The sequence below is a fragment of the Emys orbicularis genome, chromosome 25 (assembly GCF_028017835.1).
Source record: "Emys orbicularis isolate rEmyOrb1 chromosome 25, rEmyOrb1.hap1, whole genome shotgun sequence".
In the NCBI taxonomy this organism is placed as follows: Eukaryota; Metazoa; Chordata; order Testudines; family Emydidae; genus Emys; species Emys orbicularis.
Window position 1 is genome coordinate 12,203,358 of NC_088707.1, and position 20,081 is coordinate 12,223,438.

The following is a 20,081-nucleotide window of genomic DNA, read 5'->3' on the forward strand; positions in this document are numbered from 1 at the left end:
TTTATTCCGCCCATGGATGGAAAAAATTAGAGGGAACATTGGTTGGGATTATGTTTTCCAATGTGCATTACTTTGCATTTATCAACATTGAATTTCATCTGCCATTTTGTTGCCCAGTCACCCAGTTTTGAGAGATCCTTTTGTAGCTCTTCCCAGTCTGCCTGGGATTTAACTATCTTGAGTAGTTTTGTATCATCTGCAAATTTTGCCACTTCACTGTTTACCCCTTTTTCCAGATCATTTATGAATATGTTGAATAATACTGGTCCCAGTACAGACCCCTAGGGGACACCATTATTTACCTCTCTTCATTCTGAAAACCTATTATTTATTCCTACCCTTTGTTTCCTATCTTTTAACCAGTTACCAATCCATGAGAGGACCTTCCCTCTTATCCCATGACAGCTTACTTTGCTTAAGAGCCTTTGGTGAGGGACCTTCTCAAAGGCTTTCTGAAAATATAAATACACTACATCCACTGGATCCCCCTTGTCCACATGCTTGTTGCCCCCCTCAAGGAATTCTGGTAGATTGATGAGGCATGATTTCCCTTTACAAAAACCATGTTGACTCTTCCCCAACAAATTATATTTATCTATGTGTCTGACAATTTTGTTCTTTCCTATAGTTTCAACCAGTTTGCCCAGTACTGAAGTCAGGCTTACCAGCCTGTAATTGCCGGGATCACCTCTGGAGCCCTTTTTAAAAATTGGCGTGACATTAGCCATCCTCCAATTATTTGGTACAGAAGCTGATTTAAAGGACAGGTTACAAACCATAGTTAATAGTTCCGCAATTCCACATTTGAGTTCTTTCAGAACTCTTGGGTGAATGCCATCTGGTCCCGGTGACTTGTTACTGTTAAGTTTATCAATTAATTCCAAAACCTCCTCTAGTGACACTTCAATCTGTGACAATTCCTCAGATTTGTCACCTACAAAGGACAGCTCAGGTTTGGGAATCTCCCTCACATCCTCAGCTGTGAAGACCGATGCAAAGAATTCATTTAGTTTCTCCGCAATGGCCTTATCGTCCTTGAGAGCTCCTTCAGCATCTCGACTGTCCAGGGGCCCCACTGGTTGTTTAACAGGCTTCCTGCTTCTGATGTACTTAAAAAAATGTTTGCTATTACTTTTTGAGTCTTTGGCTAGCTGTTCTTCAAATTCTTTTTTGGCCTTTCTAATTATATTTTCACACTTCATTTGCCAGAGTTTATGCTCCTTTCTAGTTTCCTCACTAGGATTTAACTTCCATTTAATAAAGGATGCCTTTTTGCCTCTCTTTTTTTGCTTCTTTTACTTTGTTGTATAGCCACAGTGGTACTTTTTTGGTTCTCTTACTATGTTTTTTAATTTGGGGGATACATTTAAATTGAGACTCTAATATGGTGTCTTTAAAAAGTTTCCATGCAGCTTGCAGGGTTCTCACTTATGACACTGTACCTTTTAATTTCTGTTTAACTAACTTCCTCATTTTTGTGTAGTTCCCCTTTCTGAAATTAAATGCTACCATGTTGGGCTGCTGTGGTGTTTTCCCCACCACATGGATGTTAAATTTAATTATATTGCGGTTACTATTACCAAGCGGTCCAGCTATATTCACCGCTTGGACCAGATCCTGTGCTGCACTTAGGACAAAATCAAGAATTGCCTCTCCTCTTGTCATTTAAGGTGTCAAAAAACTTTCTCTCTTCATCCCTTCCTGAGGTGATATGAACCCAGTCAATATGGGGATAGTTGAAATCCCCCATTATTATTGAGTTTTTTTATTTTTATAGCCTCTCTAACCTCCCTGAGCATTTCACAGTCACTATCACCATCGTGGTCAGGTGGTTGGTAATATATTCCTACTGCTATAATCTTATTATTAAAGCATGGGATTACTATCCATAGAGATTCTGTGGTACTGTTTGGTTCATTTAAGATTTTTACTTCATTTGATTCTACTCTTTCTTTCACATATAGTACCACTCCCCTACCAGCACGACCTGTTCTGTCCTTCTGATATATTTTGTACCCTGGTATTACTGTGTCCCATTGATTATCCTCATTCCACCAAGTTTCTGTGATGTCTATTATATCAATATCCTCATTTAAAATGGGGCACTCTAGTTCACCTATCTTATTATTTAGACTTCTAGCATTGGTATATAAGCACTTTAAAAACTTGTCACTTTTTAGCTGTCTGCCATTACGTGATGTAATTGAATGGGACTTTTTTTTTCATTTGACTGTTTCTCATCAGATCCTACCTGTATTTTATCATCTTCCATCCTCTCCTCCTTACTAGGACATAGAAAATCTCCATTAATAGATCCTCCCCTAAGGGATGTCGCTGTCTGAACCACGTGCTCCTCCGCATCAGTTGGCTTTCCCCCAGGCCTTAGTTTAAAAACTGCTCTATGACCTTTTTAATTTTAAGTGCCAGCAATCTGGTTCCATTTTGGTTTAGGTGGAGCCCATCCTTCCTGTATAGGCTCCCCCTTTCCCAAAAGTTTCCCCAGTTCCTAATAAACTTAAACCCCTCCTCCCTACACCATTGTCTCATCCACACATTGAGACCCTGCAGTTCTGCCTGTCTAACTGGCCCTGCGTGTGGAACTAGAAGCATAATGTCACCATGGAGGTCCTGGACTTCAATCTCTTACCTAGCCTAAATTTGACCTCCAGGACCTCTCTCCTATCCTTCCCTATGTCATTGGTATCTACATATACCACAACCACCAGCTCCTCCCCAGCACTACACAGAAGTCTATCTAGATGTCTCAAGAGATCTGCAACTTTCACACCAGGCCGGCAAGTCACCATACAGTTCTCCCGGTCATCGCAAACCGAGCTATCTATGTTTCTAATGATCGAATCCTCCATAACTATTAGTTGTCTCTTCCTAATAACTGGAGTTCCCTCCCCCAGAGAGGTATCCTCAGGGCGAGAGGATACCACGACATCATCTGAAAGGAGGGTCCCAACTATGGGATCATTTCCCTCTGCTCCAGTTGGATGTTCTCCTTCATCGTCCTCAACAGCACAGAGGCTGTCAGACGGGGGGTGGGACTGTTCTACTGTGTCCCAGAAAGTCTCATCTATGTATCTCTCTGTCTCCCTCAGCTCCTCCAGTTCAGCCACCCTGGCCTCCCAAGCCCATACACAGTATCTGAGGGCCAGGAGCTCCTTGCACCGAATGCACACATACGCCACCTGCCGTAGGGCAGGTAATCATACATGCTGCATTGGGTGCAATAAACTTGATAGCTCCCACTCTGTTGCTGGACTTCTGCCTGCATTCTCTTTTTACTCCTGAAGCTTGGTCCTTTGTTGTTATTTTGGTTTTATAAGGGGGTGGTTTGGGGGGGCTTTACATTTAAAGAATGTTAAGAGTATCTAGCCCCCCAGCTCACACTCCCTGCTCTAAACTCCCTCGCAAAACTCCCCTGTTAGCCGCTCCTGTTCGCTAGCTCCTCTGGTTGCTTAGGAGCAGGCTTTTTAAAGCCCTGGTCTTCCTGAGTAGCCCTGCCCCCTGGTTAAGGGTTGATGGGGGCTAAAGGGCTTAGGGATCACAGCCTCCTTAAGCAGCTCTCAGCCTTGCCTAGCAGGCCGCTAGGCTCAGCACACATACGGTCAGCACAAACAAACAGACCATACGGTATATTTCAATCAAGCAGCAAGCACACCACAAACACACACACTACAGACAACTGGCAGCTGTGTAGCAGGGCTTAGGGACTTATATGGCCCCCCCCTTCACCACAATATCTCAATGCCTCACTGATCCTCCTAGCTGTTGGGAGGTGAGGCAGATTCCTGTCCCCATTGTACAGATGGGGAACTGAGGCACGGAGATGCTCAGGGTCTGTCTGCACAGCAAAAACCCTGCGGCAGTGTCTCCGAGCCCAGCTCTGCTGCCTGGGGCTTGCGCCGCGGGGCTAAAGGAACAGTGTAGATGCTCGGCTGGAGCCTGGGCTCCGAGACCCTCCCCCCTCCCTGGGTCTAGCGCCTGGACCTGACCATCGACCTGCTGGTTTTAGCCCCGCAGCACAAGCGGGGTCAGCAGGGCTGGGCTCGGAGACTCGCGGCTGCAGGGGGTTTCTGCTGGAGCCGTACTCAGAGGGACTTGCAGGCAGCCTGTGGCAGAGCAGGGACTTGCCCCAAGGTCTCTCCAGACCTAGGCTAGTGCCCTAGGTTACGGGGCCGCCCTTCCTCATCAGCAGCTCTCGTTAGGCGGGGGCAATGGAACAATACAGATCTCCCCGAATGCTCTCAGTCCCTGGGGGGTTAGGGGGCCGATTGGAATTAGCCAGCGTTACCACGACGATGGAGGACAAGCACCAGGGGATCTGTGATGGGCACGGGTGGCCAGGGCCTGTTTTACGTCTCATCCCACCCACAGCAGCTCCAGCTGCACAGCGCCCCCTAGCGCCGCTCTGGGGTACCGGTGTCAGGGCTGAATCCAAGGTGAGAGCGCCCCCTGCTGCTGACTTCAGCCCCCAGGATTTCTTTGAGTGTCTCCCGGCCCAGCACTAACCAGGCCAAGCCCGATTAGAGACCTGCTGAGCTGACACCTGCGGGGCCTGGTGCAGAGCTGCTGCTAACGGGCTGTGATTCTCTCCCTCCAGACTGAGAGCAACGGCTGCTTTTCGACAGAGGTGGGGATGGCTCCCTTCAACCTGACCCACTCTGGCTACAAGAGGAGCCTCCAGGCCAAGGCGTCTCTTGTGGAGGAGGGGACAGGTAAGGTTGACAACCCTCCAGGATTGGCCTGGAGTCTCCAGGAATTAAAGATTATGTCATGCGAAGAAACCTCCAGGAATACATCCAACCAAAATTGGCAAGCCTAGGGACAGGTGGGACTGAAATCAAGCACACATGCACGCCCCCAGGCAGCCCCCAGCACTGAACCCCCAGGGGCAGAGGGGTCTCACTTGCCCATGTGGTCATGTCATTTGTAGCCCAGCTGCTTTAGAGACAGGCCCAGAGGTAGCGCTGGGGGTTGGATCTGGGGTTCTGGTTCAGCCCATCACTGGGATCGATTCCTCATGAGGAGTTCAGACCTGGGCACATTCATGCAAAGACTAAACACCCTCCCGCGAGTGGCCTCTGGCTGTGGACTGAGCTGGCAGAGCGGAGTGAAGGCCCAGCCTGTGTCGCTGGGCCCTGAGTCACGGCCTCAGTGACGTTAGCGCTTAGCGTTCAAACCTGCAAGTGCTAATCGCTTAGTAACAAACCCAGATAACTCCACATTTAACCCAGAAGAATCCTGATTTCCAGAGCGTCCGACACCCGTTTGGCTGAAAACTGTAACTGTGGGGTGGATACAACGTTACCCTCGGATGCTGACATCAGCGATGGTGAAGTGGCTGGAGGAGAGCGGGTCCAGAATGGCAACGGGTCACTGGGCACTTCTGAAAACGGCCCTTTCTGGGGGCAGGCCCTGTGCCGAGAGGCCTGTGTGCGGGGTCAGCTCTGGGGCCGTTCAGTAAGGAGCTCTCTGCTGGGGAAAGAGCCGCAGAGCCAGGAGACTGCTGGCAAATGTCAAGTGGCTGGTTTGGGATTAAGCCCCAGGGGAAGGTGGATCTAAATTTTCTAGTTTCCAGATTCCCCAGGAAAATCCTCCTCTGACCCCAGCCGAACCTCCCAAATTCTCCCCCAAATCACACCCTCCAGTCCATAGCGAGAGGGGGTAGAAATGGCTGCACGGATTGTTATGGAGAGAAATCTGGGTCGTAGCCTGAACTCTGGTGGCTCTCCTGGCACTTTCCTCCTATTGTCCCTCCCTCTCCTGCTAGGGGTGGAGCTCAACGCGACCAAGGGCTGCAAGATCGTGTCTGAAATCGCTACGGTGACCTTTGAGGATGCTGATGAGACCTACAAGGCTGGAATCCCCTACACTGGCAAGGTAACGGGATTACCGGTGTGACAGAGTGGGATATGTTTGTACTGCACTGTAACCTCCATTGGTGTTGACTGCTTGCTGGATGTGCTGCACTTCCGGTGCACACGTGCCCCATGCACTGGAGATCAGAATGCTTTAGCTGCGCTCTCCATGTCCTCAAGCCCCCCCTTACCGAGGGCACAATGAGGGTTGAGAAAACCAGGCAACCCTCAGTTCCTTCTCACAGCCCCTGGCTAAGAGACAGAGCCAACAGCAGTGTTCGGTCTCCTGCTCCACTGAAGTTTTTCTCTTTATATTTTGTAAATAGTAATTTTTGATAGTTAACAATTTTTACTGGAGATAGGGGTTTAGTTAGTTTAGCTGAACTCTCCTGTTTTAGGGAGGATTTCAGTCATAGACTCCCTCTCCTCGGAGCAAAGAATGTCGGCCATACGTATAGGGTGGGGGAGTCTAGCCTGGGAAGCAGGGACTCTGAAAAACACTTGGGGATCGTGATGGATAATCAGCTGAAGACAAACTCCCAGTGTGTCAACGGGGCCAAAAGAGCTAATGCGATCCTAGGATGTATTAACAGGGGACTCTAGAGTAGGAGTAGACAGGTTATGTTACCCTGGTAGCCATCTCTTCCGCCTCTAAGGCTGTGCCTGCCCCGGTTAGCGACCTCGAGTGTGATGGACACCATCTGCCACGGAACATGGGAGTACATCTCCTCCTCAGGTGCCTGCTACATCACCTCTTTCTTTGTCACTTAAGAAGGGCAGCTCGAGGCCAATCCCTGGTCCCTCTGGCTCCCAGAGAGAAGGAGTCCTGAGTCCTTGGTTCCACTGCTGGCTCATCCCTTGGTGCCCAGAGAGGATTTCGTGACTAATGGGGTCTCACAAGGGTCAGACCTGGGTCCAGTACTACTCAGTATTGTCATTTAATGACTTGGATAATGGAATGGAGAGTGTGCTTGTAAAATTTGCTGATGACACCGAGCTGGGAGGTGTTGCAAGCACTTTGGAGGACAGGATTCAAATTCTAAACAACTTTGACAAATTAGAGAATGGGTCTGAAATCAATAAGACGTAATTAATTAAAGACAAGTGCAAAGTACAACACTTAGGGAGTCGAAATCAAATGAAAATGTGGAATACCTGGCTAGATGATAATACTGCTGGAAAGGATGTGTGGGTTACAGTCAGTCACAAATTGAATACTAGTCAACAGTGTGATGCAGTTACAAAAAAGGCTAATCTCATTCTGAGGTGTATTAACAGGAGTGCTGAATGTATAGCACAGAAGGTAATTGTCCCACTCCAGTCGGCACTGGTGAGACCTCAGCTGCAATACTGTGTCCAGTTCTGGGTGCCACACTTTAAGAAAGATGTGGATAAATTGGGGACAGTCCAGAGGAGAGCAACAAAAATGATCAAAGGCAAATGACCTGCCGTATGAGGAAAGGTTAAAAAACTGGACATATGTGTAGTCTGAAGAAAAGAAGGCTGAAGGGGGACCTGAGGACAGTCTTCAAATATGTTAAGGGCTGTTATAAAGAGGATGGAGATCAATTGTTTCCATCGCCACTGAAGGTCAGACAAGGAGTAATGGGCTTAATCTGCTGCAAGGGAGATTTAGGTTAAATACACTTCTACGTCGATATAACGCTGTCCTCGGGAGCCAAAAAATCTTACCGCGTTATAGGTGAAACCGCGTTATATCGAACTTGCTTTGATCCGCCGGAGTGCGCAGCCCCGCCCCCCCAGAACGCTGCTTTACCGCGTTATATCTGAATTCATGTTATATCGGGTTGCGTTATATCGGGGTAGAGGTGTATGAGGAAAAACTTCCTAACTACAAGTGCATTTAAGCTCTGGCTGGAACACACTTCCAAGCGTGGTTGTGGAAACCCCATCACCGGAGGTGTTTAAGAACAGGTTGGGCAAACACCTGTCAGGGATGGTCTCATCTAGGTTTTCTTGGTCCTGCCTCAGTGCAGGGGGCTGGACTAGATGACCTCTCAATGTTCCTTCCAGCCCTACATTTCTGTGATTCTGTGATGTTCCTCAGACACCCTTAAGATCAGCCCATCCATTAGAAGATTTTTCAGCCTCCACTTCTTCTTGTGGGGGTAGTGAAGGGGGCTCAATATTCTGTTCCGCTAGGATACCCTTTTATGGCCCTTATGTATTAGAGAAACCCTTTAGGAGTAAGGGTAGATATAGGCATGATAGCACTAGACCCTCTGCTTGTATCCACCTACATGGCTTCATTCCCTTTACCAGTATGGCCAAGGTTCCTGGCCTTACTGGCCCCCATGGTCTCATGACTTTCTAAACATATAGCCAGATCCACTTGAGGGTGAGGTATTCTTTGAAGGACCAACTGGTTGTGCCGTAGACTTCTCAAGCTTCTGACATACAGCCCCAGATGATGCAGGAAGTTATGCCCCAACAGCTACTTGCTGGTGCAATTCGGGAACATCCTCATCGTCAGATGAAGTCACAGTACCACCTCCTACATCTCTATTGGCGAACTATAAAATGTACCAAGAGCTTCTGCAGTGCATGGTGGAGGCACTGGGGATCCCAATGCAGACTGTCCAGGAAAAGGGACTAATTGCTTGACATTTTACACACTCCTTTGCCTGAGGGACTTGCACTTCCTATAAAAGGGCATTTTTGTACCTGTCCATTTATTGTGGCAGACTCCACCATCTTTACCATTAGTGTCAAAGAAGACATAAAAGCAACATCAAGTCCTTCCTGTAGGATTTGAATAATTCTGTTCTCAGCCTCCTCCTGGTTCTTTAGTGGTGACTGCAGCACAGGCAATGACTAAACAATCTTCTAAGACCACCCCTTAAGATAAGAAACTGAAAAGACTGGATCTCATGGGAAGGAAGAGCTACTCGTCTGCGAGTTACAAGTTTGTGTGGCAAATTATCAAAATTTCCTTTCCTGTTCTGACCATTTGAACTGGAACAAGGCCATTGAGGTCCTGGAGAAACATCCTTCTGAAGCCAAGGACAAATTTCAGGGTCAGTTAATAGTTAGGGCCTCATTCAGCACCAATAGAGGCGGTGGACCCCACTTCAAGATCTATGGTGACAGCAATCACCGAGCATCGCCCGTCATGGCTACAGTGCTCTGGGCTGCCAAGGGAAGTTGGAAATATATTGGATGTTCTTCCCTTTGAGGGGAGTGAACTTTAAAATGCAAAACCGGCTGAAGTGTTTGTGACTCTTCCCAAGGTTCCCCGGGCTTGTGAGGCAACCTCGCTACCACCTGCTCTTAGCGTGAGAAGGCCTAGACTGAGCCTGCCTGGACTCAGTTCCCTGACTAGCAACACAAGCATTGCTCTCCAGGCCTCCGCACGCCTCACTCTTTCTTCATAGGTTAGCAATAGGCACGCTCCAGCCCCCAGTCATCTGAGCGTCCCCTGTAGTGTCCGGCCCCTTCTCCACTGGGCACTCACAGAATTACCAGGCCCACTGCTCCCAGAAGACCAGTGCACCACAGCTTACTAGTTATACCTTAGATCCCAGCTCCAACTAACACACAGAACTTAGATTTGTTTACAGAGCAAGCAAGTGGGTGTTTATTTAACAAAGCACAGAGATCCCTATGCCAGTAAACCAAAGTATTGGAAACAAGGGGTTAAATATACAATAAAATCATAAACACATTCCAGAGCCTGAACTCAGTTAACAAGATGACCTTTTGTCTAATAAGGCACTGCTTACCCCAAGAACTCTTCTCACGGCATTTTTCAATCAGGGTGGCTGAGACTCTTCTCTCATGCGGTGAAGCCCCTGGCAGCTTGCCTCCCCGGTAAAGGATAACTGGGGGTTCATCTGCACCCCAGATATGGTTCCAAATGTTCATTGCATTTACTCCTCAACAGGATATCCCCTGCTGCTTTTCTTTTTTCCTGCAGCTCTCACAATCTGTTGATTAGCATTTTGCTCAGACTGTAACTGGTACCCCACTGTGAGCCACTCAAAACTCAGTTTACACATGAGTGGCCAGAGAGAGAGAAGCATCTCTTCCCCCCTGCCTGACAGGAGTATGTGGATCACCTTTTGGTGATCTCACAGACCTAGAGAACATATTTTTAATACATACACATAACTCCTATGTTTTCCATACACACCTCTCCCAGTTGTTAGGATGACCAGTGTGACATGGGCTTTCATTAAAGACCTTACATGACACTCTTTGGCAAACTAGTACATAGTGTGACATTAGCCACGGTACAATCTAGACCAATGAACAGCTCTGTTCCCTCAGTTGTCCAACCTAGGGTGCCTTTTACACTGCTTCGCTGTGAGAGCTACCACTCCTGGTCTGCTCACACCAAGTCTCTAGCATGTAAGTTACTCCCAGTTATATTGTATGAGTGCTATGGCCAGCCACTCTTGAATTACACTGTAGAGCAACCCCAGCAAATTCCCAGTCCCACACTTTCCCCCAAAAATGTGCGTCTTGTATTGCCCAGTGCCTTCTTGGACAATACAAGCTCATATAAAGTCCCTAATTTTATTAACAGGAAATGATATGTACAAATCCTGTTATCCCAAATGAAGTTTCCCAAAAACTTCAGTCCAAACACCCAGTTTTAAATCAAAGAGTAAAATAAATTTATTAACTACAAAAGATAGATTTGAAGTGATTACAAGTAATGAGGCCTAAACTTCAGAATTGGTTACAAGAAAATAAAAGTAAAAAGCAACTAATACCTAACTTAACAAGCTAAGTATATTCAAAGCAAAGGTCTCTCTCACTACATGTTGCCACAGTCTTACTGGCTGAATCTCTTTCAGTGTGGATCCCTCCCCAGTCCAATGCTGCTTCCTTTGTTCTTCAGGTGTTGTCAATACTGTGGGTAGAGAGAAAGGGAGACATCATTTGGGGCATCTGCTCTCCTTTCTTATAGTTTTTCCTCTTCTTTGAGAATTATCTCCAGCTGAAGGTCAGGAGACAGAAAGTCTGTTTGGATGGGAACCTCAAGCTGTTTCTTTCTCAAGATGTAGATTTTTTTGCCCACATCCTCTCTCCTGCCAAAGAGTGGCCACTTAACCAAGTGACGGTCCATTTGATTTCATTGACACCTGGCTTAGGCATCAGCTATACTTTTGTCTCTGGGGAACTGGTTTGTGACTGCCCTCCAGACATGGAACATGTCTTATTAATACCATGCAGTAGAATCTTATAACTTTACATACAATGTTGCCACACATTTCACCAGGACAATAATGACCAACAAAGTATGAGTTATCCAACAATACATCACAAGGCATACTTTGTACAAAATGTATCATAGTCTTGTAAACAGGATGAACATAAGGGTACAGACTGTCACACAGACATCCCAGACTCAGGGGCTCCCTAGACCCTTCTTCCCCCGTGCTCTCTACTGGTTGCCTTGGGTCCCAGTGTTACACATGCTAAAAGATTTCCCGCCAGCAATCTCGTCCATTTCAGAGACATCCTGTTACTGCTCCATTCTACCACACCTACCAGAGGTCTTCAGAGCAGTCCAGAAAGAAGCAAAATCCTCACAAATGAAAGCTGACTTCTACAATAACTACAGCTCTTAGCCCTCCCCTCTCTTCCCTCAAGCAGTGAGTTTGACATTTCCATCAAGAGCTGCCAACCAGACTCTGATGACTTTACCCTTTCCCACCCCATTTGCAGACCATTCACATTATTTCCAGGAAGTCTGGACCCATATTACCACTGATCAGTGAGTACCTACTTGAGGTAATTCAACAAGTGTACTCGATCTAATTCCAAGTCCTCCTGAACTCTCATCCATCTTCCCCGCCCCACCAGGGACTCCTCCCATGCATGGTTATTACAGCAAGACGTTCAGTCACTTATATCTCTATATCTCTTGGAGCAACAGAGAAGGTTTCTCACCAGTTTCAGGGACAGTGGTTTTACTCCCACTACTTTCTGGTCCCCAAGAAGTCAGAAGGTCGGTGTCTGGTATTATACTTCAAGGATCTGAACCCTTTTGTATGCCAATGTGCCATGATGAGCCAGCCAAGCTGTGATGGACTCCATCCCTGATTTGGTCTCTCTCTCCCTCTGTCCTTTGTCCACCCCAGTGAAAGCAGCTGAGTCCCTCAGAAGGGCCGCCCTTCTCCTGATCACCTGACATCTTGTTCTCCAGCTCAGTTCACATGTCCCACCCGCTGGAGTTTCCTGCTGTTAGGTGCGCATTATTCAGTTGTGGGGCATCTCTTTGTTTCGCTGGACCTTCTGGTGATTTGGGTTGGTTCCAGACCGTTCTTTAATGACCCTATTCATTCCAACCAGACAGCTAGGTGACACACATACCTCATGCTTCCTGCATGCCTCTAGGTTGACTGGGTAGCAATACAGAGCACAAAGGGAAACTGAGGTACAGATAGGCTTCCTGAAAATATTACAGAAAATTCTCACTTTGTCACAGCCAATTCAAGCTTCACATGGTAAGTATCTCCTCCATGCTTCCTTCCCTGGCTCCTCTGGACTATTCTGCAGCTCTCTGTCTGCATCGTGCATATTTCTATATTTCCATCCGTTCAGCACACAGGAAACATCTGTATTTTTGTGTGGGCAACACACACTATCAGGACAGAGTGCTGCCATTCTGGCTATCAACAGCTCCAAGGACTTTCATGAAATGTCTGGCTATGGTAGCAGCCCATCTTAGAAAGAACAGGATCTTAGTGTACCGTACCTCAACAACTGGTTGGTGCACGGTTCTTCTCCCCAACAGGTCACAGAAAGCATTCGATACTTCTTGACACTGTTCTCCATTCTGGGACTAACAATAATCAAGGACACGTCTGATCTAATTTCCACTCTGAAAACGGGATTCATTAGAGCCTTCATAAACTCTGCTGCAGCAAAGGCCTACCTGCCACAGCCAGCTTCAGCAATACATTGGCTCTGATCATTCCAATGCAGACCAAGTTGCAAACCACAATGAGGACACGCCTCGGTAGTGAGGCGGAGTGGCCTCCCACTTAATCTGAGTGGGAGGAGTCACTCAGTAGTCCCTAGTGGATGCAGCCAGGCTGGGATTTCCCCTCCCATTGGAAGTTAAGGGGTGGGACAGGAAGTATAAAGGGCGGGTCCTGGAGCTCCATTGGGCACCGCCGGAGGAGGCAGACATCTCCCGTCTGCTCCAGAGGCTGGAGACTGAAGAGGCACCCCGCCGAGCTGAGGAGCAGTCAGACCTGCCGGAGCCATCAGCCGTCCGAGGCACTGAAGAGCCAATGGGACTGCTGCTGGCTTTGTACCCTGAGGAGACGAAGGACCCCCGCAGATTCAGGTACATCGCGAGGGGATGGTTGGAAGTGGCCCAGAGACAGCTGACCCCAGTCTGCCTGCACTGCTGCCGGACACCCAGTCAATGTATTGCAGCTGGATTCCTCGCTGACCCAATGGCGGAACACTCCACCACTGTTAGGGCCCTGGGCTGGGACCCAGTGGAGTTGGGTGGGCCTGGGTCCCCCTACCCTCTGCCTCCCCCCCTCAGGGTGGCAGCCTCCCCATCTTAGACCACGAGGCCTGCGTTTGTCTGCCGTCTTCCTGATCCAAGATGTCAGGCAATAGACTGTCTACTGCTCCACCCCGCCTCAGAGTCAGAGAACCCCTCTCCTGAGCCCACAGACCCCTTGGTGCTCCGCCTGGCCTGAGGCCTGAGCCCCTAGACTGTTTGATGCTCTGCCCTGCTTGAGGGTCTGGGCTCCTAGACTCATTGCAGCTCTACCCCTGCCTAAGGGCCAGAGGTTACAGACTGCTGGCTTACTCTGCCCTGCCTGAGGGTCAGAACCCACTCATTGCTCGTTGTCCTGCCCTGCCTGAGGGCCAGAACCCACTCATTGCTCGCTGTCCTGCCCTGACTGAGGACCAGAAGCTTCTAGACTGTTTGGTGCTCTGCCCTGCCTAAGGGCCAGACCTTAGACTGCTTATTACTCTGCTAATTCCTTGACTGTGGGTGGCGCCTCACACTGACCCAGAGGGGGAGTATCCACAGCTAACTCACTACAGTCTCCAATTGCTGGGTCATATTAGGGCCCTACCAAATTCACGGCCATGAAAAACACATCACAGACTGTGAAATCCAGTCTCCCCCCATGAAATCTGGTCTTTTGTGTGCTTTTACCCTACACTATACAGATTTCACAGGGGAGACCAGCATTTCTCAAATTAGGGGTCCTGACCCAAAATGGGGTCGTGGGGGTGGGGGTCACAGGATTATTTTAGGGGGGTCGCAGTATTGCTACCCTTACTTCTGCACTGCCTTCAGAGAACATCAGTCCTTGGCTGGGCGCCCAGCTCTGAAGACAGCGCCCCACCTGCAGCAGTGCAGAAGTAAGGGTGGCAATGCCATACCATACCCTCTTTATTTATGTGCTGCTACTGGCAGCGGCTCTGCCTTCAGAACTGGCCAGCAGCCGCCGCTCTCCAGCTGCCCAGCTCTGAAGGCAGCGCTGCCACCAGCAGCAGCGCAGAAGTAAGGGTAGCAGTACCGCAACCTACCTTACAATAACCTTGTGACCCCCCACAACCCCTTTTGGGGTTAGGACCCCTACAATTACAACACCGTGAAATTTCAGATTTAAATAGCTGAAATAATGAAATATACTATTTTTAAAATCCTGTGACCGTGAAATTGACCAAAATGGACCGCGAATTTGGTAGGGCCCTAGTCATATGGCTTCATGCACATTGGTGACTCCATCCACCAGACTCACCATTTAGGTTGTCTCCAGTATACACAGCAAAGGTGTGAAAGTGCAGATTCCTGAACTCCTTTAACTGGTGGAATGACCCGGAGCAAGTTTGCAAGGGTGCGCCTCTCTCACCGTTATTGCTCACAAAGTCCATCCTGACCCAGGCTTCTGCACTGGGATGAGCAGCTCATTTCGAGAGCCTAACAGTTCAAGGTTGTTGGTCCCAGTGGAAGGTTCAACTCCATATCAACATCCTGGAACTCGGGGCCATCTGACTTGCTTGCATGGTTTTTCTACCCCATATCAATGGCCAGAACATCCAGATAATGCTGGACCATATCACTGTGATGCTCTATGTAAACAAACAAGGAAGGACCAGGTCCACCCCTTTATGAAGAGAGGCCATCCTTCTGTGGAACTGGTATGTATGTCACAACATTAGGATTTCTGTAATTTATCTGCCAGGTCTACAGAACATGCTGTTGGATCATCTGAGCAGACACTGGTTGCAGAATCATGAATGGTCCATAATGGACTCAGTTATGAGGTCCATTTTACATTGATGGGGAGCTCTTCACACAGATCTGTTTGCGACTAAGCATGACAGAAAATGCAACACCTTATGTTCCACAGGGGGCAGAGTCTGGCTTCTCAAGCAGATGCTTTTCTAGTGCACTGGACTCAGGGACTACATTATGCTTATACTCTCGTTCTTTTGATACACGCGTCTTACAGAAAATCAGACAGGAGAAAGCTTTGGTCATACTGGCAGCTCCAGCTTGGGCAGACAATACTGGCATCCAGAACTCAAATCTCTGTCACTGACCCCTCCAGTTGCACTACCTCTGTGTCCAGACTTGGTCAGCCAGAACAATGGATCTGTTCTTCACGCAGACCTGATATCACTGCATCTGACGACATGGAAACTGCCTGGTTACTGGACTTAGAAAAAACTTGTTTTGCAGATGTACAAAACATCCTAGTTCAGAGTAGAAACAGTCCAGTAGGGTGTACCTAGGCTGCGATATGGACACACCTCTCTGCATGGTCATCTCAACACAATCTGCCCCCAACAGGGCCATCAATTCCTGATATACTTCAATATTTGCTGTCCTTGAAAACCTCTGGACCATCTGTAAGCTCAGTACGGGTTCATCTGGTGGTGAACTTGGCGCATCATCCACCAACCCAACATTATAAAGTTTTCTCTCACCCTATAGTAAACATGATTTTAAGGGGACTTATCAGAGTCTTTCTCCCAGAGCAACAGCTTCCTCCATTATGGGACCTTAATATGGTGCTTATCTGTCTGATGGACCATCTGTTTGAGCTGGTCTACACTGGTCTATGAAGACTTCATTCCTGGGGGAGGGATAGCTCAGTGGTTTGAGCATTGGCCTGCTAAACCCAGGGTTGTGAGTTCAATCCTTGAGGGGGCCACTTAGGGATTGGGGGTAAAAATCAGTACAGGAGTACTTGATCCTGCTAGTAAAGGCAGGGGGCTGGACTTGATGACCTTTCAAGGTCCCTTCCAGTTCTAGGAGATAGGATATCTCCATTAATTAAAAATTAATTATAACCTTTACGTCAGCTCAAAGGGTTGGCAGATTACAAAGTCATCATAGACTGTCTTTCATAAAGATAATGTGGCATTTAAACCACGTCCTAAATTTCTCTCATAAGTGTTTTCAGACTATCATTTAAACCATTTCATATCTTTACCTGTATTCTTTCCTAAGCCCCATTCCTTGAGGGGTGAAGTGGCTTTACACGTTAGATGTCCTTCAAGCCCTGTCCTTCTATCTGGAAGACAGAGCTTGAAGGGATAGGATAGATAACAAGACAGAAATTATCCAAATGCCTCTATGTAAATCCATAGAACTTCCCCATCTTGAATACTGTGTACAAGTCTGGTCGCCCCATCTCAAAAAAGATATATTGGAATTGGAAAAGGTACAGGAAAAGGTAACTAAAATGATTAGGGGTATGGAACAGCTTCCATATGAGCAGAAATTACAAAACCTGGGACTTTCCAGTTTGGAAGAGACACCTCAGGAGGGATAAGATAGAGGTCTATACAATCTTGACTGGTGCGGAGAAAGTGAATAAAGAATTTTTTACTCTGTCACATAACACAAGAACTAGGGGTCACCCAATGAAATTAATAGGCAGCAGGTTTAACACAAACAAAAGGAAGTTCTTCTTCACACATTGCACAGTCATCCTGTTTAACTCTTTGCCAAGGGATAGGTGTGAAGGTCAAAACCGTAACAGGGTTCAAAAAAGAACTACATAACTTCATGGAAGATAGGTCCAGTGATGGCTATTAGCCAGGATGGACAGGTGTGACGAAGTGGGACTGTTCTTAATGTTTCCTCTGAATACTATGTGGGTGCCTCAGTTTCCCCTATGGATTTCTTAAGTCTCCAGTGTGCATAACTGGCCGACAATCTGTCTCCTGGCAACAAATGGCCAGGGCCCTTCCCCCCTTGCAAGGGAATAGCTAAAGGTGAACAAAGAGATCAGGTGACCTCCTGGCCCGGGAAAGAGACAAAGGCCAGAGGAGGAGGGGCTGGAGGGGGTTTCAGTTTGGAGCTGGCTGGCGACGGGGAGTGAGGGCAGATGGGGTTGTCTGCCTCGCTGGGCCCCAGAATGGACCCGGCTGAGGGGTCCGGTTCTCTGTATCTACAAGCTCTGTTTTAGACCGGGTTCCTGTCATCTAATAAACCTCTGTTTTACTGGCTGGCTATGAGTCACGTCTGACTGTGAAGTGGGGGTGTGTGCAGGACCCTCTGGCTTCCCCAGGACCCCGCCTGGGCGGACTCACTGTGGGAAGCGCACAGAGGGGCAGACGCCGAATGCTCCAAGAAGAGACCCAGGAAAGTGAAGCCGTGTGAGCTTCTTGCCCTGAAGACAGTCTGCTCCAAGGGAGAGGAGGCTCCCCAAAGTCCTGACTGGCTTTGTGGAGAGCAGTTCCAGAGCATCGCCTGGGGACTCCGTGACAGCAGGGATGCAAAACCATGCTCCGAGTGTTCCTAACCTCTGTTCACCAGAAGCTGGGAGTAGACAACAGGTCACATAATGATAACCTGTTCTGTTCATTCCCTCTGAAGCTCCTGGCATTGGCCACTGTCGGAAGACAGGATACTGGGCTAGATGGACCAATGGTCTGACCCAGTATGGCCATTCTTATGAGTAGGACAAAGCCTTTCAGAGTATCTCCTAGGCTATTTATTTCTATAGCTGAGATGTCAAAGGGTCGAGGAATTTCGATGCAGAGGATTTCCAAGGGGGTGTCCAGTTGCATTAAAATAGCTTATGAGAGAGAATTTAGAACAATCTGGGCAGGTTAGATTACATTCTATCAGGGCTCAGGCAGCTTCCACTGCTTCCTTGTATGATGTTTCTTTAACCGATGTGTGTAGCTGCTACAGGGGGGAGTGTACATACTTTTACCAGACACTACTCGGTTGTGAAAGCATCTCCTTCTGATGCTTGGTTCGACAGAGCTACATGATAGAAAGTTTCAGTAGACTCACAGTCCTCTCCACCTTTATGATACATTGTGAGTCACGAGAAATGGAGCGAATATAGACAATCACTTGATGGAGAAACGGAAGTTACGTACCTGCTAATAACTGGAGTTTTTTGAGATGTGTTGTTTAAATGTGCTGCACAATCCACCTCCCTTTCCCCTCTACTGACAAGTCTATTGTTATGGTCTTGACTGTTGGGATGGAGTCAAGGGTTGTTTGGTAGCTCCTCCCCCTTTATGCCCTGGGTAAGGGGGTGCCCAAGGGAGGTATGCAGGGTGCAGGCACAACCAATGGCCACTGTGGCTAAATCATTCAGATCTGCATCGCATGGGGCACATACGTACCAGAAGTGGAGCACATATAGGCACCACATCTCAAAGAACTCCAGTTACTAACAGGTAAGTACCTTCCCTATGTATTATGTGCTGTGCACACACATAAATTTACCCAAGGCAGATTATCGAATTGCATTCTTGACAGGTGCCCAGCCTAGAAAAGATGCTTGACACTTTGTTAAGGACTATTATGGAGAAGATCTCAAGATGGCAATCTAGCGCCATCAATTTTGATTGTTTCTCAACTACTGGCCCACCCCCACAGAACAATGTTTTTTCTACCAAAGGGCCTATAGGCGGTGTGAGCATGTCTGGGGGAGGGGGAAGGAGTTTTCCAGCTGAGCACATAGCAGAAGGGTCTAGAGAGACTCTACTTAAGAAGGGGCGCTGCTCTGTGCAGCCGTGCCGACCATCACCACATGCCAGAAGAACTGGCTGGAGACAGACAAGGCGGGAGGGATTCTGCCCAGCCTGAACTGTTGACAAACTCCAGAGTCAGAGGCAGGGTGAGATTGGACTAGAGAAGGGTGCTCATCAGGACATTTGTTCTTTGACAAAGATCTGTAACTCTTGAGCCATCTAAGTGACTGTGGTTTATAAGTTCCTTTGTTAACCCCGGGTTACTTGCTTGCCTACCACATTGTCCCTAAGAGGTTAATCTTAAAGCCCAGTGTGAATCATAGAATCATAGAATATCAGGGTTGGAAGGGACCTCAAGAGGTCATCTAGTCCAACCCCCTGCTCAAAGCAGGACCAATTCCCAACTAAATCATCCCAGCCAGGGCTTTGTCAAGCTGGGCCTTAAAAACCTCCAAGGAAGGAGACTCCACCACCTCCCTAGGTAACGCATTCCAGTGCTTCACCACCCTCCTAGTGAAATAGTGTTTCCTAATATCCAACCTGGACCTCCCCCACTGCAACTTGAGACCATTGCTCCTTGTTCTGTCATCTGCCACCACTGAGAACAGCCGAGCTCCATCCTCTTTGGAACCTCCCTTCAGGTAGTTGAAGGCTGCTATCAAATCCCCCCTCATTCTTCTCTTCTGGAGACTAAACAATCCCAGTTCCCTCAGCCTCTCCTCATAAGTCATGTGCTCCAGACCCCTAATCATTTTTGTTGCCGTCCGCTGGACTCTTTCCAATTTTTCCACATCCTTCTTGTAGTGTGGGGCCCAAAATTGGACACAGTATTCCAGATGAGGCCTCACCAATGTCGAATAAAGGGGAACGATCACGTTCCTCGATCTGCTGGCAATGCCCCTACTTATACAGCCCAAAATGCCGTTAGCCTTCTTGGCAACAAGAGCACACTGTTGACTCATATCCAGCTTCTCGTCCACTGTGACCCCTAGGTCCTTTTCTGCAGAACTGCTACCTAGCCATTCGGTCCCTAGTCTGTAGCAGTGCATGGGATTCTTCCGTCCTAAGTGCAGGACTCTGCACTTATCCTTGTTGAACCTCATCAGGTTTTTTTTGGCCCAATCCTCTAATTTGTCTAGGTCCCTCTGTATCCGATCCCTACCCTCTAGTGTATCTACCACGCCTCCTAGTTTAGTGTCATCTGCAAACTTGCTGAGAGTGCAGTCCACACCATCCTCCAGATCA

At 48.0% G+C, this 20,081-nt stretch overlaps 1 protein-coding gene across 1 annotated transcript in view; it reads left to right on the plus strand.

The window, feature by feature from the left end:
• The window catches only part of LOC135894647 (alpha-2-macroglobulin-like protein 1), a 58,385-nt gene that overhangs the window by 11,676 nt on the left and 26,628 nt on the right, over positions 1-20,081 (plus strand). Inside the window, exons 9-10 of the mRNA XM_065422784.1 lie at positions 4,613-4,727; positions 5,783-5,892. Coding sequence (XP_065278856.1) covers positions 4,613-4,727; positions 5,783-5,892 — 225 coding nt within the window. The remainder of the gene's footprint in view (positions 1-4,612; positions 4,728-5,782; positions 5,893-20,081) is intronic.